The 27,495-nt window shown below is 39.8% G+C and overlaps 1 protein-coding gene across 2 annotated transcripts; it reads left to right on the plus strand.

The window, feature by feature from the left end:
• The first annotated feature begins 12,587 nt into the window (after nt 1-12,587).
• LOC111588205 (dynein axonemal light chain 4) lies at nt 12,588-23,473 on the plus strand. 2 transcript variants are annotated; one of them, XM_023298433.3, is made up of 5 exons: nt 12,588-12,692; nt 13,197-13,276; nt 15,097-15,180; nt 17,650-17,736; nt 23,139-23,473. In XM_023298433.3, the coding sequence occupies exons 2-5, from the start codon at nt 13,205-13,207 to the stop codon at nt 23,202-23,204; spliced, it is 309 nt and encodes a 102-aa protein (XP_023154201.1). In that variant the 5' UTR covers nt 12,588-12,692; nt 13,197-13,204; the 3' UTR covers nt 23,205-23,473. The 2 variants fall into 2 exon arrangements, with proteins under 2 accessions (XP_023154201.1, XP_023154200.1); XM_023298432.2 differs by lacking the exon at nt 23,139-23,473 and having other exon boundaries at nt 17,650-18,707.
• Nucleotides 23,474-27,495: the final 4,022 nt, after the last annotated feature.

Here is a 27,495-nt window from a genome sequence, read left to right on the forward strand (position 1 = left end):
GTTTTGACAGTGTAAAAAGAAAAAACAAACTTCAGTACACTTGACGGCATGGCTCAGTGGGTAGAGTGGCCGTCTTGTAACTGGAGGGTTGCCGGTTCGATCCTCGCCTGGTGAGCTCATGTCTAGGTGTCCCTGTGCAAGACACCAAACTCCTAACTGCTTCTGATGGGTTGTGGTTAGCTGCCTTGCATGGCAGCTTCTGCCATCTGTGTGTGAATGTGACGTATAATGTGAAGTGCTTTGGGTATCATTTCCGGTATAGTAAAGCGCTATATAAATACAGACCATTTGTTCAAGTAAAAATCTTTCTGCAGGTTTAGACTGAAATATCAACTATTGCAAGGTTCGCAGTGAAATTTTGCGTCATTCATGGTGCCCAGAAGAAGAAACCTCATGACGATTAATGTCTGCACTCATACTGTGCCTTTTGAACTGCCAACCTTGTGATTAGTGGACAACCCACTTTACCACCAGACTTTTTTTCTTCGGCAACATTGACATTTGTGGCTTCAAAGGAAACCTTCAAAGGAATTCTGTCAACACCTGTTGGTTAAAGCGGCATGAAATTTGGTCCACAAAGTGATGCTCCTGCAGGTTAAATTGTAACAACTTTCAATGCTCTGATTTTTAACGAATGCCATGCTCACTTTGAAATGAAACCTGTGGAGTACTGTAGTTCATTACTGACTGCAAAAATAACTTTCCCATCAACTACACTTTGTGAATAAAACTAATCATGAGTGTCTCTCCGTGCTCAGTGACTTTCGCCTTAAAAACTCATCTTTGTGTATCAAAGTTGTAAATGTAGAGATTTTTTCCTCATTGAAAGCATTTCTTCCAGCCTTCTAAGAGCTTGGATGTAACTCTAAATACGTCTTCTTGAACCTCTTCCCTCTCGTTGCAGTTCGAGCAAACCGGCTCACCTACAACTCTGCTCAAACACTGTCAAACTTCTCTATGCTACACAATGCCAAGTTGTGCAGAGATGTTTGAACAGGAAGGTGATTCCAAAGGAGAATAATGATACACAAAACATCACCCTGCAAGTTAACAGAATCATTCCTTCCATTTATATGTATGAGAACACAGAAGTCTAAATTCATGTTTTTGAAACTGTCATCGGTGCTCTGCAGTTTTAAGATGCAAATGCTCAGCTATGTCGATGACCGCTTTTTATGCCCATCATGTCTTCTAGTATATACAAATGTCCATATGATGCTACAAGCTGAAAACAAAAAGAACATTTTTTCTCTGCAGGGGTCTTTATGGTTACATGCATGAATGGTGAACGTGGCAAACATTAGAGCTGCTAAACATGAGCAGGTTAGCGCTGACACTGTGAGCAGGGGAGCATGCAAATGTTTAAAATTGCCTCTGCTACAGCGTGGCTGGAAGGTGAAGCAAATTTAAGATGTAAATTGATGCAAAATAATTGCCTAATTTGTATAATGATTTGGCGCTTTGGGCCATAAGTAATTTTAATGACACCAAATTGGCTGATGATTTCAATACTTTCATAGCTTTTCCACAAGTGTGAAATGCTATAGAGCCGATTTAAAAGCTGCCTGATAAATTATTGGACACAAACCTGATACATGATATATTACAGAAACCTTGGAACTACCATTACCAACGAAAACACACTTCTGCTGACATCTCATTACAGTGTCACCTCTTTTGAACTGTTTCTGAAGCACATCTTGTTATCTTGCTAACCTATTGATGCACAGCACTCAGTTTCAAACACTGACTGTGACTCATATACATTAAAAATACTTGATTTCTGGCACCCTACAGTCTCTACTTTGAATGCACAACTGTTTCTGTTGAAATAAAATGATTCTAGAGTCTGTGGTTATTTGGTTTGCAGCATTTAGCAGTGCTGATAGAGAACTTTAAATATAAGGGGCAAATGAACACAAGCAGACAAATATGTAAGAATGACGCAATGCCAAAAATTAGCTTTGCTTTGTGTTTGAAGACGCCTCAAGCCTTGTGAGCACTCTTACAGCTCCGGAGGACTCGTCATCAAAGGTTTGAAACCCAGATGTGAATGTGAAGTATAACAACCTAATTCATGAGTGAGTGAGTCAGTCATCGAGTCATCAGTGAGCGAATATTTTTCTTCATTAATTTTCTGATTCTTGGTTCCATCTTTCTTTTGATATCGCTTCTGTCACAGCTTGTTAGCAGAATCACATGGGGTCTTCCTCTCCCCTCCCTAACAATCTGCTTCCTCTGCTGTTGAATTATAGATATACCATCATTACTTCCCTCTGAGGGAGGCGCTTTATTATGAAAATCCTTATTTGACCCACCATCTTCCTGTACTAACTCAAGTATTATTTATTGCAGCAAATCTCCAAACACTTTAGAATTTTTCTTACCCCCTTTTTAAAAATTTTCTTTTTACCATCCCCTGCAGCATAGACACAGGGGATGAATGCGTCAGCCTTCCTCATGACTACAGAAATAAATTCCCGATGGATTTTATTGTCACTGCAACTCTTCACTTCATTGCTGCGAGTTCTGCAATCAAGCGACTCTAACAGATGCATGCAGATGTGCATTCCTGTAATTTTACTGTTTAATTGGTCCTTCACCTCTGTCTGCTTCACTCTCAACAATCTCTCTTCCATTATCCAAACTGTTTTTGTTTTCCTATTTCCAAGGCAGCAACATTTTTCATTTAAGCTGGACCCATCTCTGTATTTAGCATTAAATATTTACACAACGTTTTCCCCTCCTGATGAATCCTCTCCTCAAGGTCTTTGTATCACCACCTCCTCCTCACTTTTATCTGCCTCGCGTCTCTTGGCATCTTTTCACCTTCTGTCAGAAACACCTCCGTCTCCTTCTCTCCATCCTTCTGCTTTGCTTTGACATTCTTATTTCAGCATACCCACCAGCCCTCTGGCACTTCTCTTTGTGAGCTTCTCACCTGGGTATGCAACGCTTCCTCTCTGTCTCTCTCAGTATATTTTAAGAAGCTGTCTCACACTTGATCCGAGAAAAGTGCATTTAACATTTACAATACATTATAAGCCGTTTTTATTGTTAGGCTCACAATGTGTTCTACTTTTCTAGTTAACAACCTCAAAAAACACAAACAACACATATACACACATAAGATACTAACTGTACATGTAGATTTTACTCTGTGCAAACAGTCTGAGAAACCCAAATTGATCAAAGAAAGGTTTACAATAATTTTGTTCCTGTCAAATGAAACATACATTTTTATATATATATCCCCATTTTTAGCATTTAATGTGCCAATGCTAATAGATACACTATAATGTAGTTGTGTGAAGATTTCAGTGGAACAGAGGTGTTATGATGTAAAATATATTGTTGAAGAATTATATTATAATAATCTAAGAATTGCAGATAAAAAATAATGACTGTTCCTATGTTTCTTATGAATGTCTTCAGTATTGAATTTAATATTAAATTTAAAAATCCTTTCTTAAAAGATGAATAAACTGGTTCTGTATTTTCTTATTTCTATTCTACCCACACTAATGCTTTGACCCAGTGGAGCACTTGATATTTTCAATCTGCATATTATATTTTTTGATTAACAGCTTAACTGCTTGGTCTGTAAAAGGTCAGAAAGTACAGAAAAATCCCCTGAAAATGATTTTTTAAATGGTTTTGTTTTGTTCAGCTGCTGATCTAACAGTTCAAGGACATTCAGTTTGCAACAATAATGATGTTTCTGCTCAAAAATGACCCCAACAACTTAAAAAGTATTACAATAAATGCTGATTTTTTTTTTAAAAGTACCTTTCTGATTAGTTATTTTTCACAATGCAAAAGCGGTTCAAAGGTGATTATCAAGTTTGTTAGTTGCATGAACACCGGTTTCCAGTAGCTTCTAGAAAGGCAAAAACGTGGAGATACTGTGAGCAGCATGTGGCTGGTCAGAACAGAATAGTGTGTACACATGGACATATGTAGGCTATCTTTGTGGTTATATACATTAGGCAAAACATTATGACCACCTGTCTAATATTATGTTGGTCTCCTTTATGCTGCTACAACTCCTCTGACCCAGTGAGCCTTGGACTCAGGACCTCTGGGGATGTTCTGTGGCACCAGGATGGTAGCAGTGAATTCTGTGGGTCCTGTGGGTTGCAGGGTGTAAAAAAGAAAACTACAGTCTATTCAGCAGAGTTGGTATTCTGATTTGTTTGAACATTAAAATTAAAATAGCAATACTTGACTTGAAAGTACACATCAGACCAATCGTGTGCACCTCATTATGTCTAAATTTGTAATTGTGAATAACCTGAAAATGTAATTTGTTGTTGGTACAAGAAAGTTGGAAAAAAAAACAGGGTTTCCCGGAATACACAGCAGGGGCAAGTCCTCATGCTTTCTTTCCCTTGGCTTACAACTCAGCTGTGACTCCCTGCAGCTCAGCAGGTTGAGCAGGTGACCCATAAACAGGGGCTGTAGTCCCTGATGCAGTTGTCGTGGGTTCGGATCCAGCTTATGGCACTTTGCTGCAAGTCCTTCCCACTTCCCTGTCTCTCAATAAAGCCAGAAGATGACCACAAGTATGACTTCAAACAAAAATTATGGGGTTGATTAGCTTTTGGTAGTTCTGTGAATCACACTTTTCAGCTAATAAACAAATTTATATTGGCCAAATGAAGAATTAATAGCAGTGACTAATTCATAGGGGCTGCACAGTGGTGTAGTGGTTAGCACTTTCGCCTTGCAGCGAGAAGATCCCTGGTTTGCGTCCCGACCTTCCCGGGATCTTTCTGCATGGAGTTTGCATGTTCTCCCTGTGCATGCGTGGGTTTTCTCCGGGTACTCCGGCTTCCTCCCACAGTCCAAAAATATGCTGAGGTTAATTGATCATTCTAAATTGCCCGTAGGTGTGAATGTGACAGTGATTGTTTGTCTCTGTATGTAGCCCTACAACAGACTGGTGACCTGTCCAGGTGTCCCCTGCCTTCGCCCTAAGTCAGCTGGGATAGACTCCAGCCCCCCCGCTACCCTACTGAGGATTAAGCGGTAAATAGATGATGGATGGATGGATGGACTATTTACAGAACAATGTAAATGTAACTGGTACAACAATGAAATATGACTTAGGACAATGAACCAACAAATCGTTGAGACAATTCAAAAAATTTTACTGCACAAGGCTGCCTTAAAATTTTAAGTTTCTCAACTATTGTTTTTTTTTATGGTGTGGGGAGTGTGGAACCCGGGTGAACACCTTAGCTCTGTCAAGCATCCACATGAATATCAGGACTCAACGTTTCCCAGAAGAATGCTGCATTATCACAAGATGATCAATGTCATTCGCTTCACCTGTCAGTGGTCATAATGTTGTGGCTGATCAGTGTAGATACAAGTAGAACTGATGATCTTTCCCTTCCTATTCCCCCAGTTGCGTGTTTCTCCTTTTTCCATCTTCTCTTTCAGAAGTTTATCTTTTCAAGGCAACTTTTTTTTATGGCTTCAAGGTCTTAGCAAAAAGGTTAGCTTCACCCCTGAGCAAACTTTTGATCTTTTCCAGCTCCACAGACATTCACAGATCCAGATGAATAACCCTTTCTAGCAGGCAGTGTAGCCAGGAACGCTGCTCCTGTCTGGACATCAGGGAATGGTGAGTCCACTTAGAGAACATCCAGCAAGACAGTGCAAAGAAAATGCTGACTATGTTTTACTGATTTGTTGATTTATGGACAAACAGTCTGAGCTCTAATGATATCACAGTGTCTACAACTATTCTCATACATTTGTCATTGACAGACTAGATCAGTGCATACGAATTCCATTTTTTAGCCCTAGATTCTCAATTTTTAGTCTTTAAAATGATGAAACAGTCTTCGCTCAAGGTCTATGATGAAAAAAAACTATAATTAAGACAACTGAAGACAACCATGTGACATTGTTAAGTGGAACAGAAATAGTGAGCATATATTACATTTGGATCGATGCTTTTCTTTAACCAAAAAAAGAATGGAGTCCTAAGGTGCGAAGTGAGTCATGTAGTTACTGAGATCTGGTTTCAATCGACCCATCGCTATGACAACTGAGCAAACTCATTACAGTGACGAAGAGTGTGTGATTGAAAGGTTCATTAATACCTCATAAGTGGACCTGGAGTTGGCATTGTGCTGTCAAACTGCAAATTCCTGGCCCCTGAACTGATGTAACCCAACTGGGTCAATTAGGCTGATCAAAGTCCCTGCCAAACCATTTCATAACATAATGCGGTGCCGTGCAATTAGTTAATGGCTCAGTGTTTCTCTGAGCTAACGCAATCCTCAGACAGAAGGATGATGAGGGGGAGAGGTGAGCGTGACGTACAGCATACCTGTGGTCAGTTTTTCTTCTCACTTCAGTAAGAGGAGGTTAACAAGGCCAGAGGAGAGACTGTAGAAAGAGAGAAAGATTAGACTGTGATCTGACTGCTTGCCTCTCAGGTGGATTGATTGATAATCCATTCTAATCCAGAGGGAGTCATTGTTTCAGAGACCAAATTAATCCAGTTGCTAGTGGCGGTAGTTCAGGTTGGGTTGTTCCAGCGCCAGGGTGAGGCTAAATGCACAATTCTCACTCAGAATATCTGGAGCTAACTCACTCGCAAAGCTTTGTGGATTATTTTCTGAGAGCAAATTTGGGATTGTGTCATCTCTGTATGGCACACTGACAATTCTGGGTCAAAACTCTCCACCTGGGGATTCCACCCAGATGTTCCAGCTGAATATGGGTCAGAGTCCATAAGAGAGCTGATTAGGAAGGAAAGAAAAAAGATTTTACTCACACAGCCTAACAGACAGTGGTGTAATTTTACAACAGAGACACATACAGATAGTTAGACAGCGCAAGATGGAAAGTTATATTAAGTGCGTTTACTCAAGAACTACATTAATACAGTTATAAGGGACTTTTATTCTTCAGCTCTGCTATCTGAGACAAACATTTGCTGTTTTCTCTCCACTACATAATTTGATGCCTGCACAGATCAAGGCTGCACATGCACATTGTACTATAAACACTGCATTGTTTTAGAACAGAAAGCAAAGCAGTTAAAATTACATCCACCTCAATCAGAGTCAGCATTAAGATACTGCCTCGCCTCAAGATTGCAACTACTCATTTTTACGGGTTTTAGCAGATGAAACCACATCATTCCTCCAATCTTGGCCTCTCTCCACTGGCTCCCTGCGGGTTTGAGAATTGATTTTAAGATTTTACTGATCACTTCAAAAACATATCTGGGCCTGGCGTGGAAATATTATATGAGGCAGCTTGAAGCTGTCGATCCTCAGGTTGAGCCTTAGGTCTAAGTGAGGCTGTGTTTTCGTCATCGGGACCCTTCAGCTTTGGAACGGCCTGCCTGGGATGATCAGGCTCACTGAGTTGATGACTTCCTTGAAAAAACTTCCTAAAACCCATTTCATATAGCCTGCTTTTATGTGATTTTTAAAAAAAAAAGTTTTATTGTTATTATTATTTAACTTGTGTTTATTATATTTACATTTTTGCATCTTGTCTTTTTTCTATATAATAGAAAATAGTAATTAAAAAATAAGCTGATGTTGTATTTTTGCAGCAGTGAGTTTTACAGGGTTAAGAGCAACCAGTCAAAGGTTATTACTGAGGATTTTAAACAAAAACATTCAGGCAAACAGTTAACATCATAGGGTGCCTGACATGTTTGTTTTTTTTCCGGGTCGATACAGATTTTTTTTGTAATCAAGGAGATCAATAACCAAGATTTGGAATCACTACACATTTGCAGAAAAAATAAAGTTTTTGAACAGCACATAAAGTTAAGTTAAAATTAAAATAATCATGAGTTGCAGCCTTTGCTTATTTATGTTTTACATGCTGAAGTTGTCCTTCAGTGTTTCACTGATCAGATTGTGCTGTGGGCAGGAACAAGATCAGAGGGAGGCAGCTGCAGCAGACCCAAAGTAGTTTCACATTCATTTATCTGATCAGATTTCAGGGGGCTTTTTTTTTTTTTTTTTTTTTTTTAAGAAATGGGACCAATAATTGAAAACATGCTAAATATCAGATGGGATCATTGGTGTCACAGGACATCTGCAGACACAGGTCAAAGATTACAAGGAGTTTATTTAATGAATGAAACTAAAACCAACACAGAAAGGATAACTAAACCAAGGTGAAAACAAAAAGGGGAAACCAGACTAATTGTAGGAGAAAGGTTCTGGTTTCAAAGTCTCTGGTCTGGCAGAGAGCGGAAGAATGAAGAACCGGGCCTTCGTGGATTAAGGTGATTGAGAACAGGTGAATCAACCCCCACACCTGTGAGAGAGATGGATGGATGGATGGATGGATGGATGGATAGATAGGTAGGGAGGTAGATGGACCATAGATAGATGGATGGATAGGTAGATTCTGCAGTGGGGAAATTTTCGGTGTGGCAGTAGCAGATAGGAAAAAAAGTAAAAAGAAAAGCAGCACTCAGTGCACAGATATAAATAGATGCTTTCTCCTTAGAGAAGAAATAGAAATGCTTGTAAAAAAAAAATCTTGTGAAATTGCACATATTGACTTATTTACATTTTATTGCAGTTACTTCATGGGTGATCTGAACTACTGGGAGCAGGTTTGATTGAACACAGTCTGACTGCTGCAGGAAGGAAGGACCTCCTTCAAACATCGTGGGTGAAGCAGTCTGTCCCTGAAGGAGCTGCCGGTGATGGTCCTGTTTCCTGCAGGGGGTGGGAGATGTCCTCCATGACAGACAACAGCTTTGTCATCATCCTCCTGTCTAACACCAGCCCAGGACAGAGCTTGCTTTATTAACCGGTTTCTTTAGTCTCTTCCTGTCTGCAGCCGTGATGCTGCTGCTCCAGCAGACCACTCCATACAGGATGGCTGATACCACCACACAACCATAAAAGGTCCTCAGAATTGCTCCCTGCACCCCGAAGGACCTCAGTTTCCTGAGCAGGTGAAGTCTGTTCTGACCTTTCTTACACCGTGCGTTGGTGTTCTATCTCTAGACATGTTTGAATGTCTTTATCAATAAATGGTCAAACACATGTTGAGTGTCAGGTCAGCTCTTTGTTCCACACATGTATATGTTCCTATGTGATTGGTGTCTTGCAGTCAGAGTGTAAAGAATTGAAGCTGTCAGAGGCTTTCTGTGGTGAAGAGGCTGCAGGACATCAGCTGCTCCAACAGGTGATGCCTTTGTTCTTTGGCTCCAACCAGAACCAGCAATAAATCAGCATGAGCTGCAGCTTATCCACCTCATAGAGCGTATTATAAAGAAACCAAGAGGTTTTAGTTGATAGCTGTCTCTAGTGAATGACCAGCAGTGTGTTGTTCAGGTTGTGAGGAGAAGTAAAAAGCTTACAGCAGCTGGTATTCCCAGGTAGTCTCCCATCCAAATACTAACCAGGCCCAACCCTGCTTAGCTTTGCAGATCAGATGAGATTGGGTGTATTCAGTCTCAGAAACAAACCTACAATGCAAGTTCTGTACCTCACATGATTCAAATCTCCACTCACACCTTTTATTTGTCCTTTGATTGCTCCAGTAGTGATTGATGCCATCATTTAAGCCAATTTACAACAACACCTTGTAGGAAATGTGGTGCAGAGGTAAGTTCTGTGCCTCACATGTTGAAGGTCCATGGTTCAAATCCCCACTCACACTTTTTATGTGTCCTTTGGATGCTCCAGTACTAATTGCTAGCATCATTTAAGCAAAGTTAGAACAGCATCTTTGTAGGACAGGTGGTGTAGAGGTAAGTTTTTTGCCTGGCATGTTGAAGGTCCCTGGTTGAAATCCACCTTAGTACCTTTATTATCTTCACCTCCTTAATAGTTTTGTGTACCATCATTTAGGAAAACTAACAGTTACACCCAGTAGGAAGGATAGCGCAGTGGTAAGTTATCTGCCTCTCATCCAGGAGGTTTTTGGTTCGAATCCAGCCCAGGGCTCTTTTGACACTTTATAAGATAAGATAAAGATAAGATAAAGTTCTTTATTTCTCCCCACTCCAGGGGAAATTTACATTGTTACAGCAGCTTTATTTACAATATATACATACTTTGGCTGTATGACAACGTCTTTCAACCATCATTACAACAAAGTCCATGAAGGACCTTGTGTGAAAGATAGCTCACACATAGGTTGTGTGTCTGTCATGTGGAGGGTCACGGTTCGAATCCCCACTGGGAACCTTGCGGAGGATGATAGTGGAGTGGAAAGGTTGTGGTCTGTGGTGTGGAGTGTCAGTGGATTGGAGTTGAAGGGTGGTTCCAGCAAAACCAAGAAGTTGCCTGAAAGAGCGTAAAGAGCGTAAAGAGCGTAAAGAGCGTAAAAGATTTTTGGCAATTTTTGCCCAAATGTGAAAAAAAAGCTTGAGCAGAGTGGGGGATTGAACCTGCACTCTCCAGGTTCCAAACCACCATCACTACCTCTGCACTACCGGTCCTACATACCCAAATACAGGCTTTTCTTCTATTCGTCAAGGCGGTGACATCAACACTGAAAGAAAAAAAAAACAATCCACAAAATCAAAAAAAGAACATGATCTACCTACAACTTTTAAAGAACACGCTAAAAAACACAATACTAAAAAGTCACACTCTTCTCCTCATCACTCATTTTTACATTTTAACACAATTTCAAAGCCACACAAATCACATTCTTCATGTCAAATCACTTCTCTTCACTACAAATGGGAGAGAACAGCAAACAAATAAAATACAACTTATGGCTTAAATATCTTCAAAATCTCTTTGCTATTCCTCTACATTCAAATTCCTCAACACCACTCAACAATCACCTGCAGGATCTCTTACTTCTTTCTTAGCTCTGACAAAACATCTTCAAGACTCTGAGAAGACAACTCATTTTCAACACATTTGCTGCTTCGTCTAAGTGTCCACACACATCTCCAGTCATCCACAGGCCTCACCACTGATCAGCTGCACAAACTTACATGTTAAACTTCTCCAAAGATAAAATACAGGCCCTTCTGTCTGATCACAACTTTTACTGGTGGCTCATATTTCAAGTTCATTTCCTTGCAAAGTCTTTATTTTGGATTAAAGTGGGATCTGTGACCAGGCAGATCACTTGTTTATTCTTAGCATTTGGATTTCACTGACATTCCTGTCATGTAGAAAAATAGAAATATCTTTGCATTGATTCAGCTAAACTAACTGCAGACACTGAGAGGCGTAAAGTTCAACAAATGCTGTTTTTATTTACTTCACTGGTGACATCAGTAGATGCTTGCAGTGAAACCACCACTGCAAATATTTATGCATTAAAGTATCGCAACTGAAAACTCTCTACAAACGTCCACTTCTAACACCACAAACATGATATTAGCTGAACATAAAAACATACACATATGTAACTCATCAAGACACACAAAAATGTAATTGACACCCATGACCAAAATCCAACAGGAAGTCAGCCATTTTGAATTATATGTCATATGTTTTGACGATTTTGGGTCATTTTTAGACATTTTCAAAAGCTATAAACTCAAACAGGGTAACACCGAGAGAGATGAAATTCGGCCAGGATGTACTACACACATGGGTGATCAAAAGTTATCAAAATGCTCCGCAAAAGTCTGAGGGCGTGGCCATGGCGGCCTCCTGAACTTTGATGCTTCGCCATGAAACATCAACTGCTGTGTAACCGCCCTAAACATGCTCCAATCTGCCTCAAACTTTACATGTATGATCAGAGTCCCGCCCTGATGACGTTCACATGCTGAAATACAGCCACAGTCATAGCGCCACCTGGTGGATAGAAGGAAAAGCTCTATAACTAGCCTGTACATGGTCCGATCTGCCTGAAATTTTATATGTGGAATCACAGTCTGACCCTGATCACATCCATTGGCCAATATACACTCTCGGTCGCAGCGCCACCTGGTGGATGGACAGGAAGAGCTCTGTAAGTAGCCTGAACATGCTCCAGTCTGCCTGAAATTTTACGGCTGTGATCAGAGTCCAGCCCTCATCGCATCCATAGGCCGACATGCACTTTTGGTCGCAGCGCCACCTGGTGGACATGCGTGGATTCGCCGGCCAGCAAGGATGCGAGGACCCGTCCAACGCTGCTTGCAGCTTTAATTGTTATTATTATTTAACTTGTGTTTATTATATTTACATTTTTGCATCTTGTCTTTTTATTTTACCTTAATAAATTTCACCTTAATTTCTTCTTCTTCTTCTTCTTCCTCTTATTATTATTATTATTATTATTATTATTATTATTATTATTAATAATAATAATAATAATAATAATAATAATAATAATAATAATAATAATAATAAGCAGGTATTATGATATAGGCACATAATATCATCACACTGAACAGGAATGAGTCTGCATGCTGCATTACTTAAGTGACATTTTGAATACATGAGGTGCATTTAGCAGTGCAGAAAGAAAGAAAGAAAGAAAGAAAAAGAAAGAAAGAAAGAAATGTCTTGCTCTATAAATATTAATTTGACCGTTAACTGGTGAAAAGGGGAGGTTTACAATGACGTCCTCCTTTCAGTTGATTGACAGGCTTTGAACCAATGGGAACAAAGCTCGGCGGTGGTGGGCGGGAACTCGCTACACGGATATCTCTTGTTTAAAATGTCTCCTTAACAACCGAACTGGGAGTCAAACAGCAGAAGTTTTCGCTGGACAAACGCTTCGTAAGTAACACACCTCTGCGTAACTCTGCGTTTATTAACCGTCGACAACACACTGTAACTCTTAATATCTCAACGCTGGATTCAAATAAGTTTACTTTGGGTCAGAAAACATCAACCGGTAGCATCAGCTGTTTGCTGTACAAACAAGCTAAGCTAATTAGCCAGCTAGGGAAACCTGGCTCTCTGGTTACCGTTACTGACCTGATGAAGACCGGAGGCGTTTACAAACTAACCGCTATGTCTGATATCTGTCGACACTGTTTGCATCACTAACTGCCTAATATGGTGTGATTTACGACGAGGTACTTGCTGTAGCTAGCTAGTAGTGGCTAAGTGATGCTAGCCAACCTCGTCCCTGCACGGGTCATGTTACAGCAGTGTTAGCTGCAGATGTGCGCCTGCTCTGCAGAACTGCATTGTCCGTCCTCCTGATAAACATTCATCGAGTGCACTTTCCAAACTTGGGACTGAATATTTTAACGTCTGGAAAATGCTGCTGTGCAGGAGTCGGGATGGCTGGGACTGGCGAGGGAAAGAAAGAAGAGGCCGACTACAAGAGACTGCACAGCTTCCCCCTCATCAGGGTAGGTCAGAAGTGCATCTGGGTGCAGGAAGGCAACGTCCTGAGTGTGCTGGGAGCAGCTCGTTGTGCAATGACAACATAAACATAACGTTCTGCACATTATAGGCTGCTGAGATTTACTGGGTATAGGTGTAGAGTATGAGCAGGTACTAGATCTGTAAATCAAAATTTAAGTGCATAAAAAGCACCTCCAAAAATGTTACATCAACTTTATGGAACTGTTAGCCTCTTGAAAAATGTAAGAAAACTTCCTGATGACACAAACTACTACACTGCAAACCTGAATCAGTTACAGGGTTTCTGCAGGGCATTAAAAAGCATTGATAGTCATTAAGCTGATTTTGCAAAAATTAAGGCCTTAAATGGCATTAAAAAGTATTAAATTTGATTCTCAGTGGCATTAAAAATTCTTTCTGCAGCTTTCAAGAAAATATTTGGCAATAATAATAAATATTTATAGACTGCGGTTCGTCAGATATGTGCATCTGCATAAACATGCCGAAGCGTTGTGATAATTGTAACGGCCGGTCGGGGACAATTGCCAAAAACTGCATGTTTTTAAAGTGACTGGCAGGCTGGACCAGAGGAGAACTGGGAAACTGGGAAATGCAAATTCCAGCAAAAATGGCTAGAAAACATATATTTCAGAGAATGGCTTCAGCCCGTGGGTGGTCAGAGGTGGTTATCGGAGTCAGAAATAGTGAAATGTAGGGACAGTTTTCATATAAAAACATCTTTTACAAAAAAAACAAACCCATGTAATTTGTTAAGTTCACGATCATGACATTAGAATTTTTACAGTATACCATTAAAATGGCATTGAAAAGCATTAAATTTGACTGGCTGATTTCTGCAGAAACCCTGAGTTAGTCACTATGAAACACGTACAGTTCACATGCAAACCAATTATGAGTGACTTTAGTCCATCGGACTATAAGTACTCTGCAGACTTGTATTCACATTCATCAACTGTCCATCATTAGTCATGACTTTTGATCATAAACAGGAGCAAGTAACCATGGTAACGTCACACCTTGCAGGAGTCCGGATTCTTAGGGGTTGCGAGGAAACAGGACACAAACTGAATTTCAAAGACTGTCTGGTATTTAAATATGTGTACACTGGTACACATACATAGACACAGAGTGGTGAAGAGAAATCTCTCAAGTGGAGCAAACATTAGGTGTTAGATCGGCAAACCATAGCAGGTGGTTACTAAGTGATGTTGCACCATATTGTGTGACTGTGAAATGAACTTGACTGCTAGCATATTTATCACTGTTGTAGTTATTGTTTCTGCTGTCTCACACTGGGTCAGACATTCTGACTAACTGACATTTGACTGACATTTAGCCAGCTTACTGACTAAGAAAAGAACTAGCCTGCGTGCTGTCTGTCTGTTTTTACAAACAGCAACAGTTTAAGACAAAGTAAGAAGCTCACTATCTGAGGAGGAGATGTGACATTGTTTTAATATGGCAATAAAGGTCCACATTTTCACACAGTCTTTCTTTAAAGCTATATATATATAGCATTACACTTGTTCAAATGAAAATAGCTTGAGGTAAAGTAGTAGGAATTCTGTAACAAATAATGATAAAATGCTAGAGAGAAAAGGGAATTTTTTTACTTGTACAACCTGTCCACTTACTATGTCTGTATGATGTCAAGTGATGAGATGCCACGTATGTATGGTACACTTTAAGTACAACAAACTGTATTACTTTAATACTCGTTCAGTTGTTGTTTTTTGTCTGTATCACATATGCATTTGTAATGGAAACAGAAAAATCCAGCGTCTTACACCTTGTTTGTCCTCAGCACACAGACATGCCAGAGGAAATGAGGGTGGAGACTATGGAGTTGTGTGTTACAGCCTGTGAAAAGTTTGCCACCAACAATGAGGTATGTATATTGTGCTGTCAGTCTTTGATATTTAGTAGCCAGATTGGTCAGAAAATAAAATGTCCCTTCTGTGACTCTGTAAAGACCAATTCATACTTTCTGAGTCTCTGCGTCTGCAAGGAATCGCATCCACATCCATCCCCAAATTTATTACTGCACTGTCTGCCCTATAAGCAGAGAGACTGCTTATGATCCAGGAAACTAATGATGCTCATAACAAATGAGAGATTTTCTGTCATCTACACCTTTAGAATCCTTTATTAAAATTGTTGGAACTTGAGCAGCCACTACTGGGCATTGGAAGTGCTTTGTTTGTGGCTACATGCAGAAATCTTGTGCTCTATGTGCCCACTGTTCTCGCCACACCTCATGGAATAATCACTGACATGGTGTTGCCACCCAGTCTGTAACTAGCTGCTGTATCCTATAGAAAGTCACAGTCAGTCAGTCAGTCAGAAACATCCACAGGAACCCTGTGTGTTTTTCTGTGTTTGATGAAACGGGCAATGCATTTATACAGAAAGAGAGACTCTGAGAGACTTCTCATTCAGATTGAAATGACAGAATAATGACTGAGGTTGCCTTTCACTGGGAACCACAAAGTGCACTCAGGTTCTTGCTGACTAGTTGTTGAAGTGATCTGTTTTTGAAAATGTCACTGCTGTGTTAGCAGGGTTTTGTGTTGTGCCCCTCTTGTGATAATAGTTCAGGTATTCTTCCTGTGTTAGCAGGTTGTTTTAATTATTACACCGTTGATGTGCTTTTTTTAAAACATCCATGGAGGTGTAATATTTGTCTACTGACTACCAGTCTTTAAGGGATCAGTTTTCTACAATGTGGAACTCGTGAGTGTTTACATTTTATAGGTCACTGTTTGATAATGTTTAAGAAATACAAGTATTTAATAGAGCACCACTGTCTCCAATTTTATATTCTGTGAATTCAGTTTGTTTAATCATAACACACTATATTATATAGGTTGCTAACTATACAAGGAAAGAAAAGCCTTGTATAAAATATGTTTGTATTTCCCTCATCTTTGCACCAGAGTTGAGGGGGTTTAGGGGAGTGATTCTCATTTACATACTGACATTGATTTGTTTGACGTACAACCAAGTGCTGGGGTCCTTCCTCTGGCCCCTCGTTCTCTTTTCACACACACATACACTCACACACAAACACACGTGAAAATAAAACTGTTTATCAACAGGAAGCGTTTGTGCTTCCTCTTGAGCTTCCGTCCATGTATATATTCTGTAGTATGAATGGAACCACGTGCACATCCACCGTCTGTCTTCTAAGTCTGCATCAGTCAGCACACAGGCATATGGACATAATGAATTGGCCTTAAGGGAATGGAATCTCGGCATTGTGAAACAGTACAGTGTTGTGTTTATTGACTGGTGCAACCTCACCCACCTTATACTGGACACCTCTAAAACCAAGGAAATGGTGATTGACCTCAGGAGGAAGAAGTCTACACCTGCATGAGTCACCATTCTTGCCACAAAGGTGGAGGTTGTCTCCAGCTGTAGGTGCCTGAGGGTGCAGCTGGATGATAAGCTGGACTGGTCCAGACACATAGAGGCAGTGTACAAGAAGGCCCAATGCAGACTACTTCCTGCAAAGGTTAAGGTCTTTTAACATCAGCAGGCCTCTTCTGTGTACATTTTACCAGACTGTGGTGGCCAGTGCTTTATTCTTTGGGGTTGTGTGATGAGGGGAGGGGGTTTGCTCCAAGGACAGAAACCGGCTGAATAAGCTGATCAAGAAGGCGAGCTCCACAACTGGTGTTGAGCTGGAATCAGTCCAACAGGTGGCTGGGGTTAGAATGATCAGGAAACTGAACTCTATAATGAGCAATGCTTCTCACCCACTACACAATCTGGAGGTGTTTCATCTGTGGAACCTTCAGCCATAGATTAATTCCCCCTCAGTGCAGGTCTGAGCGCAGCAGGAAGTCCTTCCTACCAGCTGCAATCAGGCTTTTCAATTCACATTAGTATTTTAACTTATGATTTATGTGCTGTGCATATGTTTTAACTTTTATCATTTTTTCTAACTTATATACTATGTCTATGGTCATACTGATGACTATTAGTGTTGATGTTCTAAATGGTTTGTGGGTTGTCTGCTTCTTAACATGCTGCTGTAACTTAGTAATTTCCTGTAAAGGATCGATAAAGTATTATTCTATTCTATTCTATTCTATTCTATTCTATTCTATTCTATTCTATTCTATTCTATCCTATCCTATCCTATCCTATTCTATTCTATTCTATTCTATCCTATCCTATCCTATCCTATTCTATTCTATTCTATTCTATTCTATTCTATTCTATTCTATTCTATTCTATTCTATTCTATTCTATTCTATTCTATTCTATTCTATTCTATTCTAGCACTTTGTTTAATTTTGCCTGCATTCTTACACAAACTTCACAATCTTGTTCTTGCTGTATTTCCCAGAGTGCAGCAAAGATGATCAAGGAGTCCATGGACAAGAAGTTCGGCAGCTCGTGGCATGTGGTGATCGGTGAAGGCTTCGGCTTTGAGGTCACACATGAAGTGAAGAATCTGCTATACATGTTCTTTGGAGGGAGCTTGGCTGTGTGTGTGTGGAAATGCTCGTAGCACCTCCTCGCCTTCGACGTGGTCACTGGGCTGGGATCGAACACCAGCTACCAGCCAGATGCTGGTTACCTTTATTCTTGGGGCAGGCTAGTTTGTCCACACTACCAGCCACTGTGGCAGATAATGGAGTTCTTGTCCACTTTATAAATGTAGTTGGCAGGGAACACAGTTGAAAGGGAATTTTGAGTGCGATAGTCAATTTGGCTGGTAGGCATAAAAAATGCATCTTGCCTTGTCTGTCACTGTCCTCCTTCTCTTTGTTTCTAACTCTCCATCTGTCTCTGAAGCCCCGTCCATCAACAACGTCCTGAACATTTGTGAGCGTGCATGTGCAAGGAAGTTCAACTTTTACAAAAATTACAGCCAGCCAGGGTCTCCAAAGTCCTTTATCCTCATTGCTCTTCAGGGAGTGCGTGTGTGTGAGTGAGTTTATATGTTTGTGTGTGCTGGACACACACTGTTTTTTGAAATAACATCACACTATCACCTTCCTCAGCGCTCTGAGCAGAACTTGTGCAACACTAAGCCGTCCACGCCATCAGTAACTTCTCACATGTCTTTCTTGCTCCAACCGCACTAGTCTTTCAATAAAATTTGTAATATTTTTTATGTGTACATATTTTGATGCGACTTGAAAAACTTCTTTTTAAAGACCTGTGTCATCTTCTTACAACTACTGGCTCAGAGTCTGCTGAGCAAAGCAACACTAAACCCGATCCACCTTTTCTCCTTGTAAAGGTGTTTGTAATAATCCTTAATAATGTCACCCCACTGGGTGATAATAGCAATGTGATTGTTTCATGTTGATGCCAGTTTTAATGATCCAGTGCAATGGACCATTATGTGTGAACTGACCTGATTGTACAATAAACAGAAATGTGGTGAAATAGGAACTTAAATCTTTCTTCCTTTAATCTTCATAATGCTTGTTTGTGGCTGAAGGTTTACACTTAGAGGTATTATTACATTTCAGGTGAGACATTTTAGCTCAGATTTATAAGTAAATGCAGTTTCCGTAAACCTAGAAGGAAAAAGTCGAAATAGAGGGGATTTGTGGTAAGTTGAGGGCAAATTGGGATAGGTGGAAGGGGTGTGTTCCTGAAAATCGTCATGTAATTACACAGAACTGTCACTGCACACAGCTTTTCCAAGAATTAGATCACACATTTGTCTCATGTATCAATAAAACTGATTTTGAATGTCTGGGTTTAAAAAAAAAGTATACTTTTCACACAGGAATAGCTGTGTAGCTGCAGCAGTTTCTACTCAGCCCTTTGAAATACACAGAGGAGGAGACTTGCATAGAAGTTTCCAAAAATACCCAACACGGGTTTATAAGGAAAAACAGAAGAAGTAAATGGAGTGTTGGGGACTTGTCAGAGTGAAGGATGATGACTGAATGAGACAGGTTTTCCCTGAGAAAGTTCTGTTGAAAAGATGCTGCAGTTTAAATGTCATTTTCCTCTAAAAGGAATTTATGTATTTTTGGAAAATAGCTTTTGAGAAAGTTTGCAAAACTGTCAGTTTTACTTAAGTGTCCTTGTAGAGTTTCTTATTGAAACTAGCAAGTATACTCCGCTTTTCTGTTCTGTGGTTTCACAGAAGGATGCATCAGTAAAACTAAATCTGAGTGAAATATAATCCTGATACACTAGAATACAGAGCTGCTACAAATAAGCAGAATATCTATAACAATCTACAGCACACTGTCAACGCTTCAGGAATATTTGATCACATGTAAATACATTCATAATGTGAACGTATGCATTTATATCTGCTATGCCGTGTTTGTATATGTATTGACAAGAGTAACCTTAAATAACCCTCAGTCCTAATCCTAATGCCACATTCATTCTAAACTCATCTTATTTCCAGCATTAAACTTGAAAAGAAAGAGTTGACTCACTAAAGCATCAGCAATAGCTAAACTAATGTTTTTATTTCATGTAATTTTCAGAATAATAATATGTGGTGGTTTCCTTTAGGCAAATCTGCAACTAATTCATAGAAAAATACTCTCATTTTAGAGAAAACACCTCGTCTCTGTACTGCAGTCTTTAGCAGCTGAAAGAAAGATGTGGCACGTGTCTGCCTCACAGAATCGGCTGTAACGTGATGTAATGAAGTGTCCGTTTGCAAAGTGCAGAGGGCAGCGTGGCCCAGCAGATGAGGGAGGGCTGGGGATGCCATATTGACAGATTAGCAGAATCTGGCAACTTCTGCCTCAGCGTTTGTGTAATCAAAACAACACGACCTCGCATCGGGTCACCCTGCACTGCAATCTGACAATTACAACAACTCTTGCCAATCTGTCCTCTCACCATTTCTCCTGCTCACACGTTTGTCTGCTGTATCTCTGTCATTCTCACTCTAATCAGGAAATAGTCTGGTGACACTGTCTATTTGTCTCCTAAGGGTTGAGTAACAAACTGAATTATTCAAGTAAGTGATAAGGTTCTTTGTTACATGTTGTGTGTATTAGTCACACTGATGAAAGTAATATACATGATAAGATTGTTCTGTGTCTCATTTTGCTGCCTCTAACGTCTCTGCAGAGACCTCGTCCAGTGTCTCTTGTTACCTCAAATTGAGTTTGAGCCTTGCTGCAAAATATTAACGTCGCACCGCCTGAAGGATCTATTTTTTTTTTAATGTTTTTTACATTGGGTTAGGTAGAAACTGCATTTTGTCATGTTGTGGCAAAGCAAACATCTGGATTGGTCTCTAAAAGTCATTACTGGGGGATCAATCTGTTGTTTATAGCTTCAACAGCAGAGGTGGAAACTTGTGCTTTACTTCAGTAATTCCACTAAAAGCTGCTTTTTATGTCTATTTCACTACATTTCAGAGGCAAATTCTGCAAATCAGTAAGTTAAAATTAACACCACCTTTACCAGCTGCAACATGAAAATAATTTATACACAATTATGATATATTATGTGTAGAGAACTCTTAAATGAACCTTTCTGCATTACCAATACTTTTTTTGTACTTATGATATGTGTTTAATGCAAAAATATTTGTGCTTTTCTTAAAATTTTTAGTGGAAGTAGAGTATTTCTGCACAATCCTATTTCTACTTTTTCGTCTAAAGTAAACTCTGATCCTCCCTCTACCGCTGTTAAACAGTCAGCCATAACCTCGTCTGCTTTTGAACGCTCCATGAATACAGTTAACTACTTGCACTGGACTCCAAGCACCGGAGCTGCTAATCAGTGTCTGCTCTTATTTCCCTGTAACGTTCCTCAGTATAGAATATCTGTGCAAATGTAGTCTGAAGAATGCAAACAAACACAGAGTTCACTGCTCAGAATCACAAGTTAGGGTTTTCGCTGTGGTTAAGAAGAACTATGTTCCCTTTCATATAATTATAAAAACAGTAGTACCTGCTCAGGGACATCCAATTATATTAAAAATATATTCATTAAATTCCTCCAGTTGGAACAGCCTGCATTGCCATCACTTTCTCTGTGTATTATCCAGGTGACATAAACACCTTGGATACCTGCTGCTGCTTCTGTGGAATTTTTGCATTGAACTGAAGTAAAATGTTGAATATATCTGGAAGCAAAAGCTGACAGCATGATGAAACATATACGAGATAAAACTCATAATTAATGTGATTTGATTCATTTACAAGATGCAGGTTTATGGTGCAATTTTGAAAAGGTTGAATATTATGCAATTATTTATTTTTCATTAATGATAGACATTATGTAGAATATAGATGCAGCCTCAAGGTCTAAGAAAATTAAGCAGAAGCACCTTAAAACTGCATTCTTTCCAACAGCCAGCAGGAGTCGACTCCCCTGGTTGCAAAAAGAAATCAGATTGTATTGAAGCCTGTGAGAAAATGATCCTACTTCTCACTAGATCTGCTACCTCAGTGATTGCAGTTGTCCCATTTAGAGTAAAATGGACAATAAAGCAGGATTTTCTCACAGAAATGATTGACAGGCCGTACTGCGTGACTTCATAATGGTAGTGCACAAACCGAGAGGCGATTTTATTGAATACCTTGTGCAGTCTACTTCACAGGAACTTACTCGGCGATCAGAATGTGTTTTTTGTCTGTCATTCCTGTTGAAAGCTTGCTCCGTTAGCCTGTAGATAGGGCACTGTTTTTGTGAGTAGACTTTTAAATTAGGCAGACACTGCATGATGTTTGGCCCACTTTCAGCACTACTGAACTGCATTAGATTGCATTTCATCTGAAGTGCAGTTTCAGTTAATTTCTGCAGTTTAAGCATAAAAGTTGCAGGTTGTGTCTCTGCAGAAGCACCAATGAAAACACTTTTAATTAAGACAACGTACGAGATTGAATCAGTTTTATTAGGAATGTTCCTCTCAACAACGTGAATCCTTTTGCATTCCTCCATCACCATCAGTAACATCGTAAACATCGAGGTTTGATGACTGAGATGGATTTGACAGGGATACATGTGGATTAGCTTGGACTGCTGCCAGGACAATACGCTGATAGCTTTCAGTTGGATTTACCTGGTTGGCCTATTTCATATGGAGGAGCTGGGACATTGTGCAATTATTGTAACAATGCTCTGATTAATCCAGTGGGTCTTGTGTCAATAAACATGGTTCCACCCTATGATGCACCTCATTCATTATTCACTTCAGACACTCTTTATATGTCTCCTCCTTCTCCTTGTGTCTCTTTGACTTGGTTAAATATTCATACATAGAGGCGCAGAGTCACACTGAAGACTGCTAGTTTGCTTAGTGTCACCAGTGAAGTGCTCTCCCCAGCGTCGGGGAAGAAGACTCATTATCCTGCAAGAGGCTCTTTGGAGCTCTTATTGTAGTTCTAGATATATTACCACACAGGGAAAATGGTAAATGACATGCACACGTTTGTAATATCATCCAAACAATCTGTATGGTCTGATGTTAATGGTCTCTTAGTGTCTTTAACAATATTGCTTGTTGAGTCTAATTTCACAATACCACATTTAGAAATGCACACATTTGAGTTGCTGAAGCCTAGCAACTATTCTGTTCGACAATGGCTATTGTTACGAAGGAGGAATGTGCATTGAATAACATTTTTTGGCTGTGTGATTTGTGGGATTTCTATGATATTTCTAAATGGAGTTCTTATACTGTTTTTATACTAACAGCTTGCTTTTATAGAATTATATGTTTTTATATTAACTGCTTGCTTTTATAGAATCATATTCCTAATGTTTTACACTGTTTATGATGATATTTTACACTGCCTATGAAGATGGAAAAATACTGAATAAGGGAGGTATGCAAGAGTGAAAAATTACTAGGTGAAAAGTTATGATGGAGACTCTGTTTCACAGATAAGAACAGCTGCTGAGGTTTCATCGTCCCCCACAAAGAGAGGGGAACCACCTTCAGGGCTGTGAGGTTCGGAGCATCCAGATCGGGACAAGACGGCTGCTCATACGCAAAGGAGGGGGTCAGATGCGCAGAAGACAACCAACCAGAAGAAAGACACACTCTGAATGCTTAGGCACCTGTGAAACTAGATATAAAACTGGGTCATGGGAAGAATAGTGTGTCAGACTTCGTGAACTGACAAGAACTCTGTTGTTGTCAGGGATAGAAGTTTGGACCCAGAGCTCTGTCCTATATTCAATCTGCTGTTAAATAAACATGTTTAATGAGACCTCAATACCTTCTCCTATGACTTCATTCAATGAATACGCAGGAACTATCTCACACATAGTCTGTTTTCCTGGTAGAATGAGATTGTGCTCCAACAGATTGCAGTGGAGAAACCTGCAACCGTAACATTGACATACTTTATTATATGGAAAACTAAGATGGCAGTCACATCAGTTCTGAGTTTAGTATGTTAGTACCTGAGATCTGAGTTTTAGCGTTTTTATGGATGGGATTTTCTTCATTTGAGCCTGAATGAGCAGTACTCTGCAAGATCAATAAATTCTTTGCCAAGTGGGATCTCTGGTGGATCTATTCTCTTCAGATGACACTGGATTGCCATCAACTTTTGCCTGCCTACAATCCACCTGTTGGAGTAGCTCCATTAGCTTCCATCTCCTAGCCCTGCCTGCTAGTTTCCACCTATTAGCCCTACCTGGTAGCCTTCAAATGCGAGTGTGACTGTTTGTCTGTGTATGTAGCCCTGCGACAGACTGGCGACCTGTCCAGGGTGTCTCCTGCTTTCACCCTAAGTCTGCTGGGATAGACTCCAGCCCCCTGCAACCCTAATGAGGATTGAATGGTGTATAGATGATGGATGGATGGTAGATTTCAACCACTGGCCTTGCCTGCTATATCCTCATGATGACGGCCAGTGTTGCACTTTCCATGTCCACGAGGGTCAAGCAATGCAAATTTAAATATTTTCCTAAGTCTGCCAGAGTCTGAGACCTTCCGTAGACGTCAGTGTGCAACTCAAATTTTGTGTCCGACAAGACAGTTCGCATGGTAACTGTGCTGAAAGAGAAACTCAGGCCTGTTTTAGAGGCAAAGTGAGACTAACATGTATGTATTCTGCCCATGCACACTACTGCCAAGCTTGCATGCTACTATCCTTGCAGGGCATTTTTTAGCAGCACATGGACATCTACGGAATTGAGGAGATGATGAAATGGGTTAACCCTAACCCTTCTTCTCTTCTTCTCTTCTTCATTTTGTTATGAATAAATCACCTTTGCTCCTGGTGGCAGTTCATTAGCTACCACTGAGGATACTGATGTCATGTATTTTGTTCTGGAAACTTTGGAGCCTAGAGTGCAGTTTACATTTAAAAATTTAAAGTAGGCTTAAAATTACTACACATAATGGATTTCTAAAGTCACATTCTGTGTTCTTTTTTGATCTAGCTCCATAATGCCATAATGTTTTTTTCTTTCTTTAGGATCCCACAAAAGAAAGTCAGATTTTTTTAAAAAAAAAAAAAAAAAAAAGGAAAATAGTGAACTAAACCAAAGCAAAACAGCATGATTTTAACCAGCGTGAGTGGAAACTTCAGGACATACAGCTGTGTTAAAAAAATAATGATATCTAAATTAGAATAAAACTCTTAATTTTTTATTTTTTTTTAAAGTAGGTCTCCCCAAGAGTTTTCTGCAGTAGTGAGGCTGGCTGTTAGGATGGCAACTGTCAAAGCTTTCATCTAGTTACAGTGACAGGCAGCAGAAAATGTATTTTTATTTGCATGGAACTACTAATAATTAGTCCTCTAACTGTTGATGTCAGACAGTTTTGTACCATCACACTGCGTCCTCATTCGATTCACCCCTATGTGTTGGAAAAGCTCAGTGCTGTATCTTAGCAACCTCCTTACCACCTGTGACAATGGGAGTGTGTGTGTGTGTGTGTGTGTGTGTGTGTGTGTGTCTTTGTGTGTGTGTTTGTGTGTGTGTAGAGAAGCAAAAGGTAAAAAAGAGAAGGTTGAAAATACAGTTACTGAGATCTCACAGAATGCAATAGCTGGTACTGAAAATGAGACATAGTTATGGGGTTTTTTGAAAGTTCAAGGACTGGAAATTCACAGATTTCAACAGTGGTTCACAGACAGAAAGTTAAAGGGTAGAAGAGTGAAAGAAGAGTGTGACAGGCAGCCAGCAGTTAGAGATGGGGGATGACAGAGGACAGCAGAAGAGAGCAGGAGGGATGAATCTTTCATCTGAACAGCGCTAGTGGGCTTTTTTTTTTATTGAAAAAGGAGAAACACAATCCAATATTAATATGAGTGTGTGGGTGTATATGTGTGTCTCTCTGCAAGTGTGTGTATGTGTGTGAGTGTGAGACATCTCATGTTTTGACCATCCTTCGATGCAGCTGTGCATTTCATTAGTTCATCACTAGACTAAAATATAAGGGAACCATGAGTTTTGGGAGAAGGATAAGGGCGGTGAAATGAAATGACAGTAAGCAGATGGAGGGGATGAAAGATGAGTGGTGTCTCTGGATGTGTGATTCAAAGTAAAACAGCTTGTTTGTAATATAGCAATGAGGGGCAGAGAGAGTGCATCAGACAAAAAGTAAGCTGCTTAGCAAAAAAGAAAAAGGCCCAGAGGGCTTGTATATAAGCTGAAGTAAGAAAAACAAATCTAAATGTTGAAGGGAAAGATGTGGAAGTGACATTTGTGATGCTGTCTGCATCCTGTCTTCTAACTGATTTCTGTCATTGCCTTGAAAACTTTTTGCTTGAAGTGAATTTTTATCTCAAAAAGAGAAGAATATACAAATTGCATCTTGATAGTATCTCAGGGGGTCATGAAATGTGATGCACAATTTAATTCTTGATGGAGCTGGCAACCTTGAAAACCAAATCAAATAAACCAGTTTCACAAGCTGCAAGGCTGAACACAGATGCTTCCACAAATATACAAACAGGGAGGCCAAAGGGTTCAAACACACACCAGTTTGAAATTAAATAAGTAGCACTTCCATGATCTGCATAATTGAAACCATAGCAACAGAGAAAGAGATCGATTTTTTTTCTTGCACCAAGAAGATGTAACTGGGTGGACTTTGATATTTTTATAGTTTCCTGCCTCACAGACACAGTTCATAGTGTGTGTGTACATGCGTGGACATCTTAGTGTTGGTCAGGGCTGTTAAAGTATTCTGTTTTATGAGTTACAGCATGTTCACACTGTATCCATGCACAAGCATTTCACTTTAGGAATGACGAACTAGCAGAATTCTGCTTTTCAGTGATGAAGTTCAATATACTTAGTAATTTAGATGGAATGAAGCATCAGAATGCTGACTAGCACTGAATGATTTAGGGGGAAATATCTAATTGCAATGTTTCTGACAGATATATTTAATTTTATCTGTCATCTAATTTTTTTGATGTAAAGCTTGGCTCCAATATTCACTGTGTAATACATTTAAAACTGTGATGGAGAATTACCACATGAGATATTATCAAAAGTGTGACCGTCACATATGGACAGCATGAATGTGTAAATGAAGCCACACAGCATTTGTAACCCTGGGTCTGACACGCTGCGTAACACAAACTGTATATCAAAGCTTCAGAATTAAAGATATGTTTTTTGTTCTTGCTGTGTAGAACAACACATGGAAGCCTTTTGTGTTTCCCTGGTACTTTACTGGAGGGCTGAACACGTTTTGTCTTGTTTTCTCAGGGATTTATGAATCTAGTCAAGGCGAGAGAAAAAGCAGAGAGAGCAGAGGAGAATAAGAGTAAGAATTGGAGCTCCTGGTGGGCTCTGGGATCAGTCAGCGTCTGTGCTGAACACGGATAACACACGCTTGCAAACACCGCACGCAGACCTTTTTCCAATTTAGCTCACTGCTATATCTGTACAGTTGATACTTCAGCTGTTTGGGAAAATCAGTTCAGTGGTCAAATTATGCAAAATTAAATTTCACTTTGAATGCACAGTAATGACATTGATTTTCATCTAGTGACATTATTAGGGAAAAAAATATTAACTTCTCCAATACCTTAGTTCATCAACTTTCCCATCAACTTTCGCTGTACTTTGATTTCACAACTAATTAGCAAATACTAGTGTGGCAACTTTGGGTGCATTCCAATATCCAAACTGCTTTACTATTTTGTATGCCAGAAAAAGATTTACAGTGTCCCACTATAATGTATGTCAAATGCAATTTGCCTAAAATACCAGGATATCCTACTACGTTTTGTTGCATTTTGCAGTATGCAAGTCGGCCTGCTTTTCT

The sequence above is a fragment of the Amphiprion ocellaris genome, chromosome 4 (genome assembly GCF_022539595.1).
Source record: "Amphiprion ocellaris isolate individual 3 ecotype Okinawa chromosome 4, ASM2253959v1, whole genome shotgun sequence".
NCBI lineage: Eukaryota > Metazoa > Chordata > Actinopteri > Pomacentridae > Amphiprion > Amphiprion ocellaris.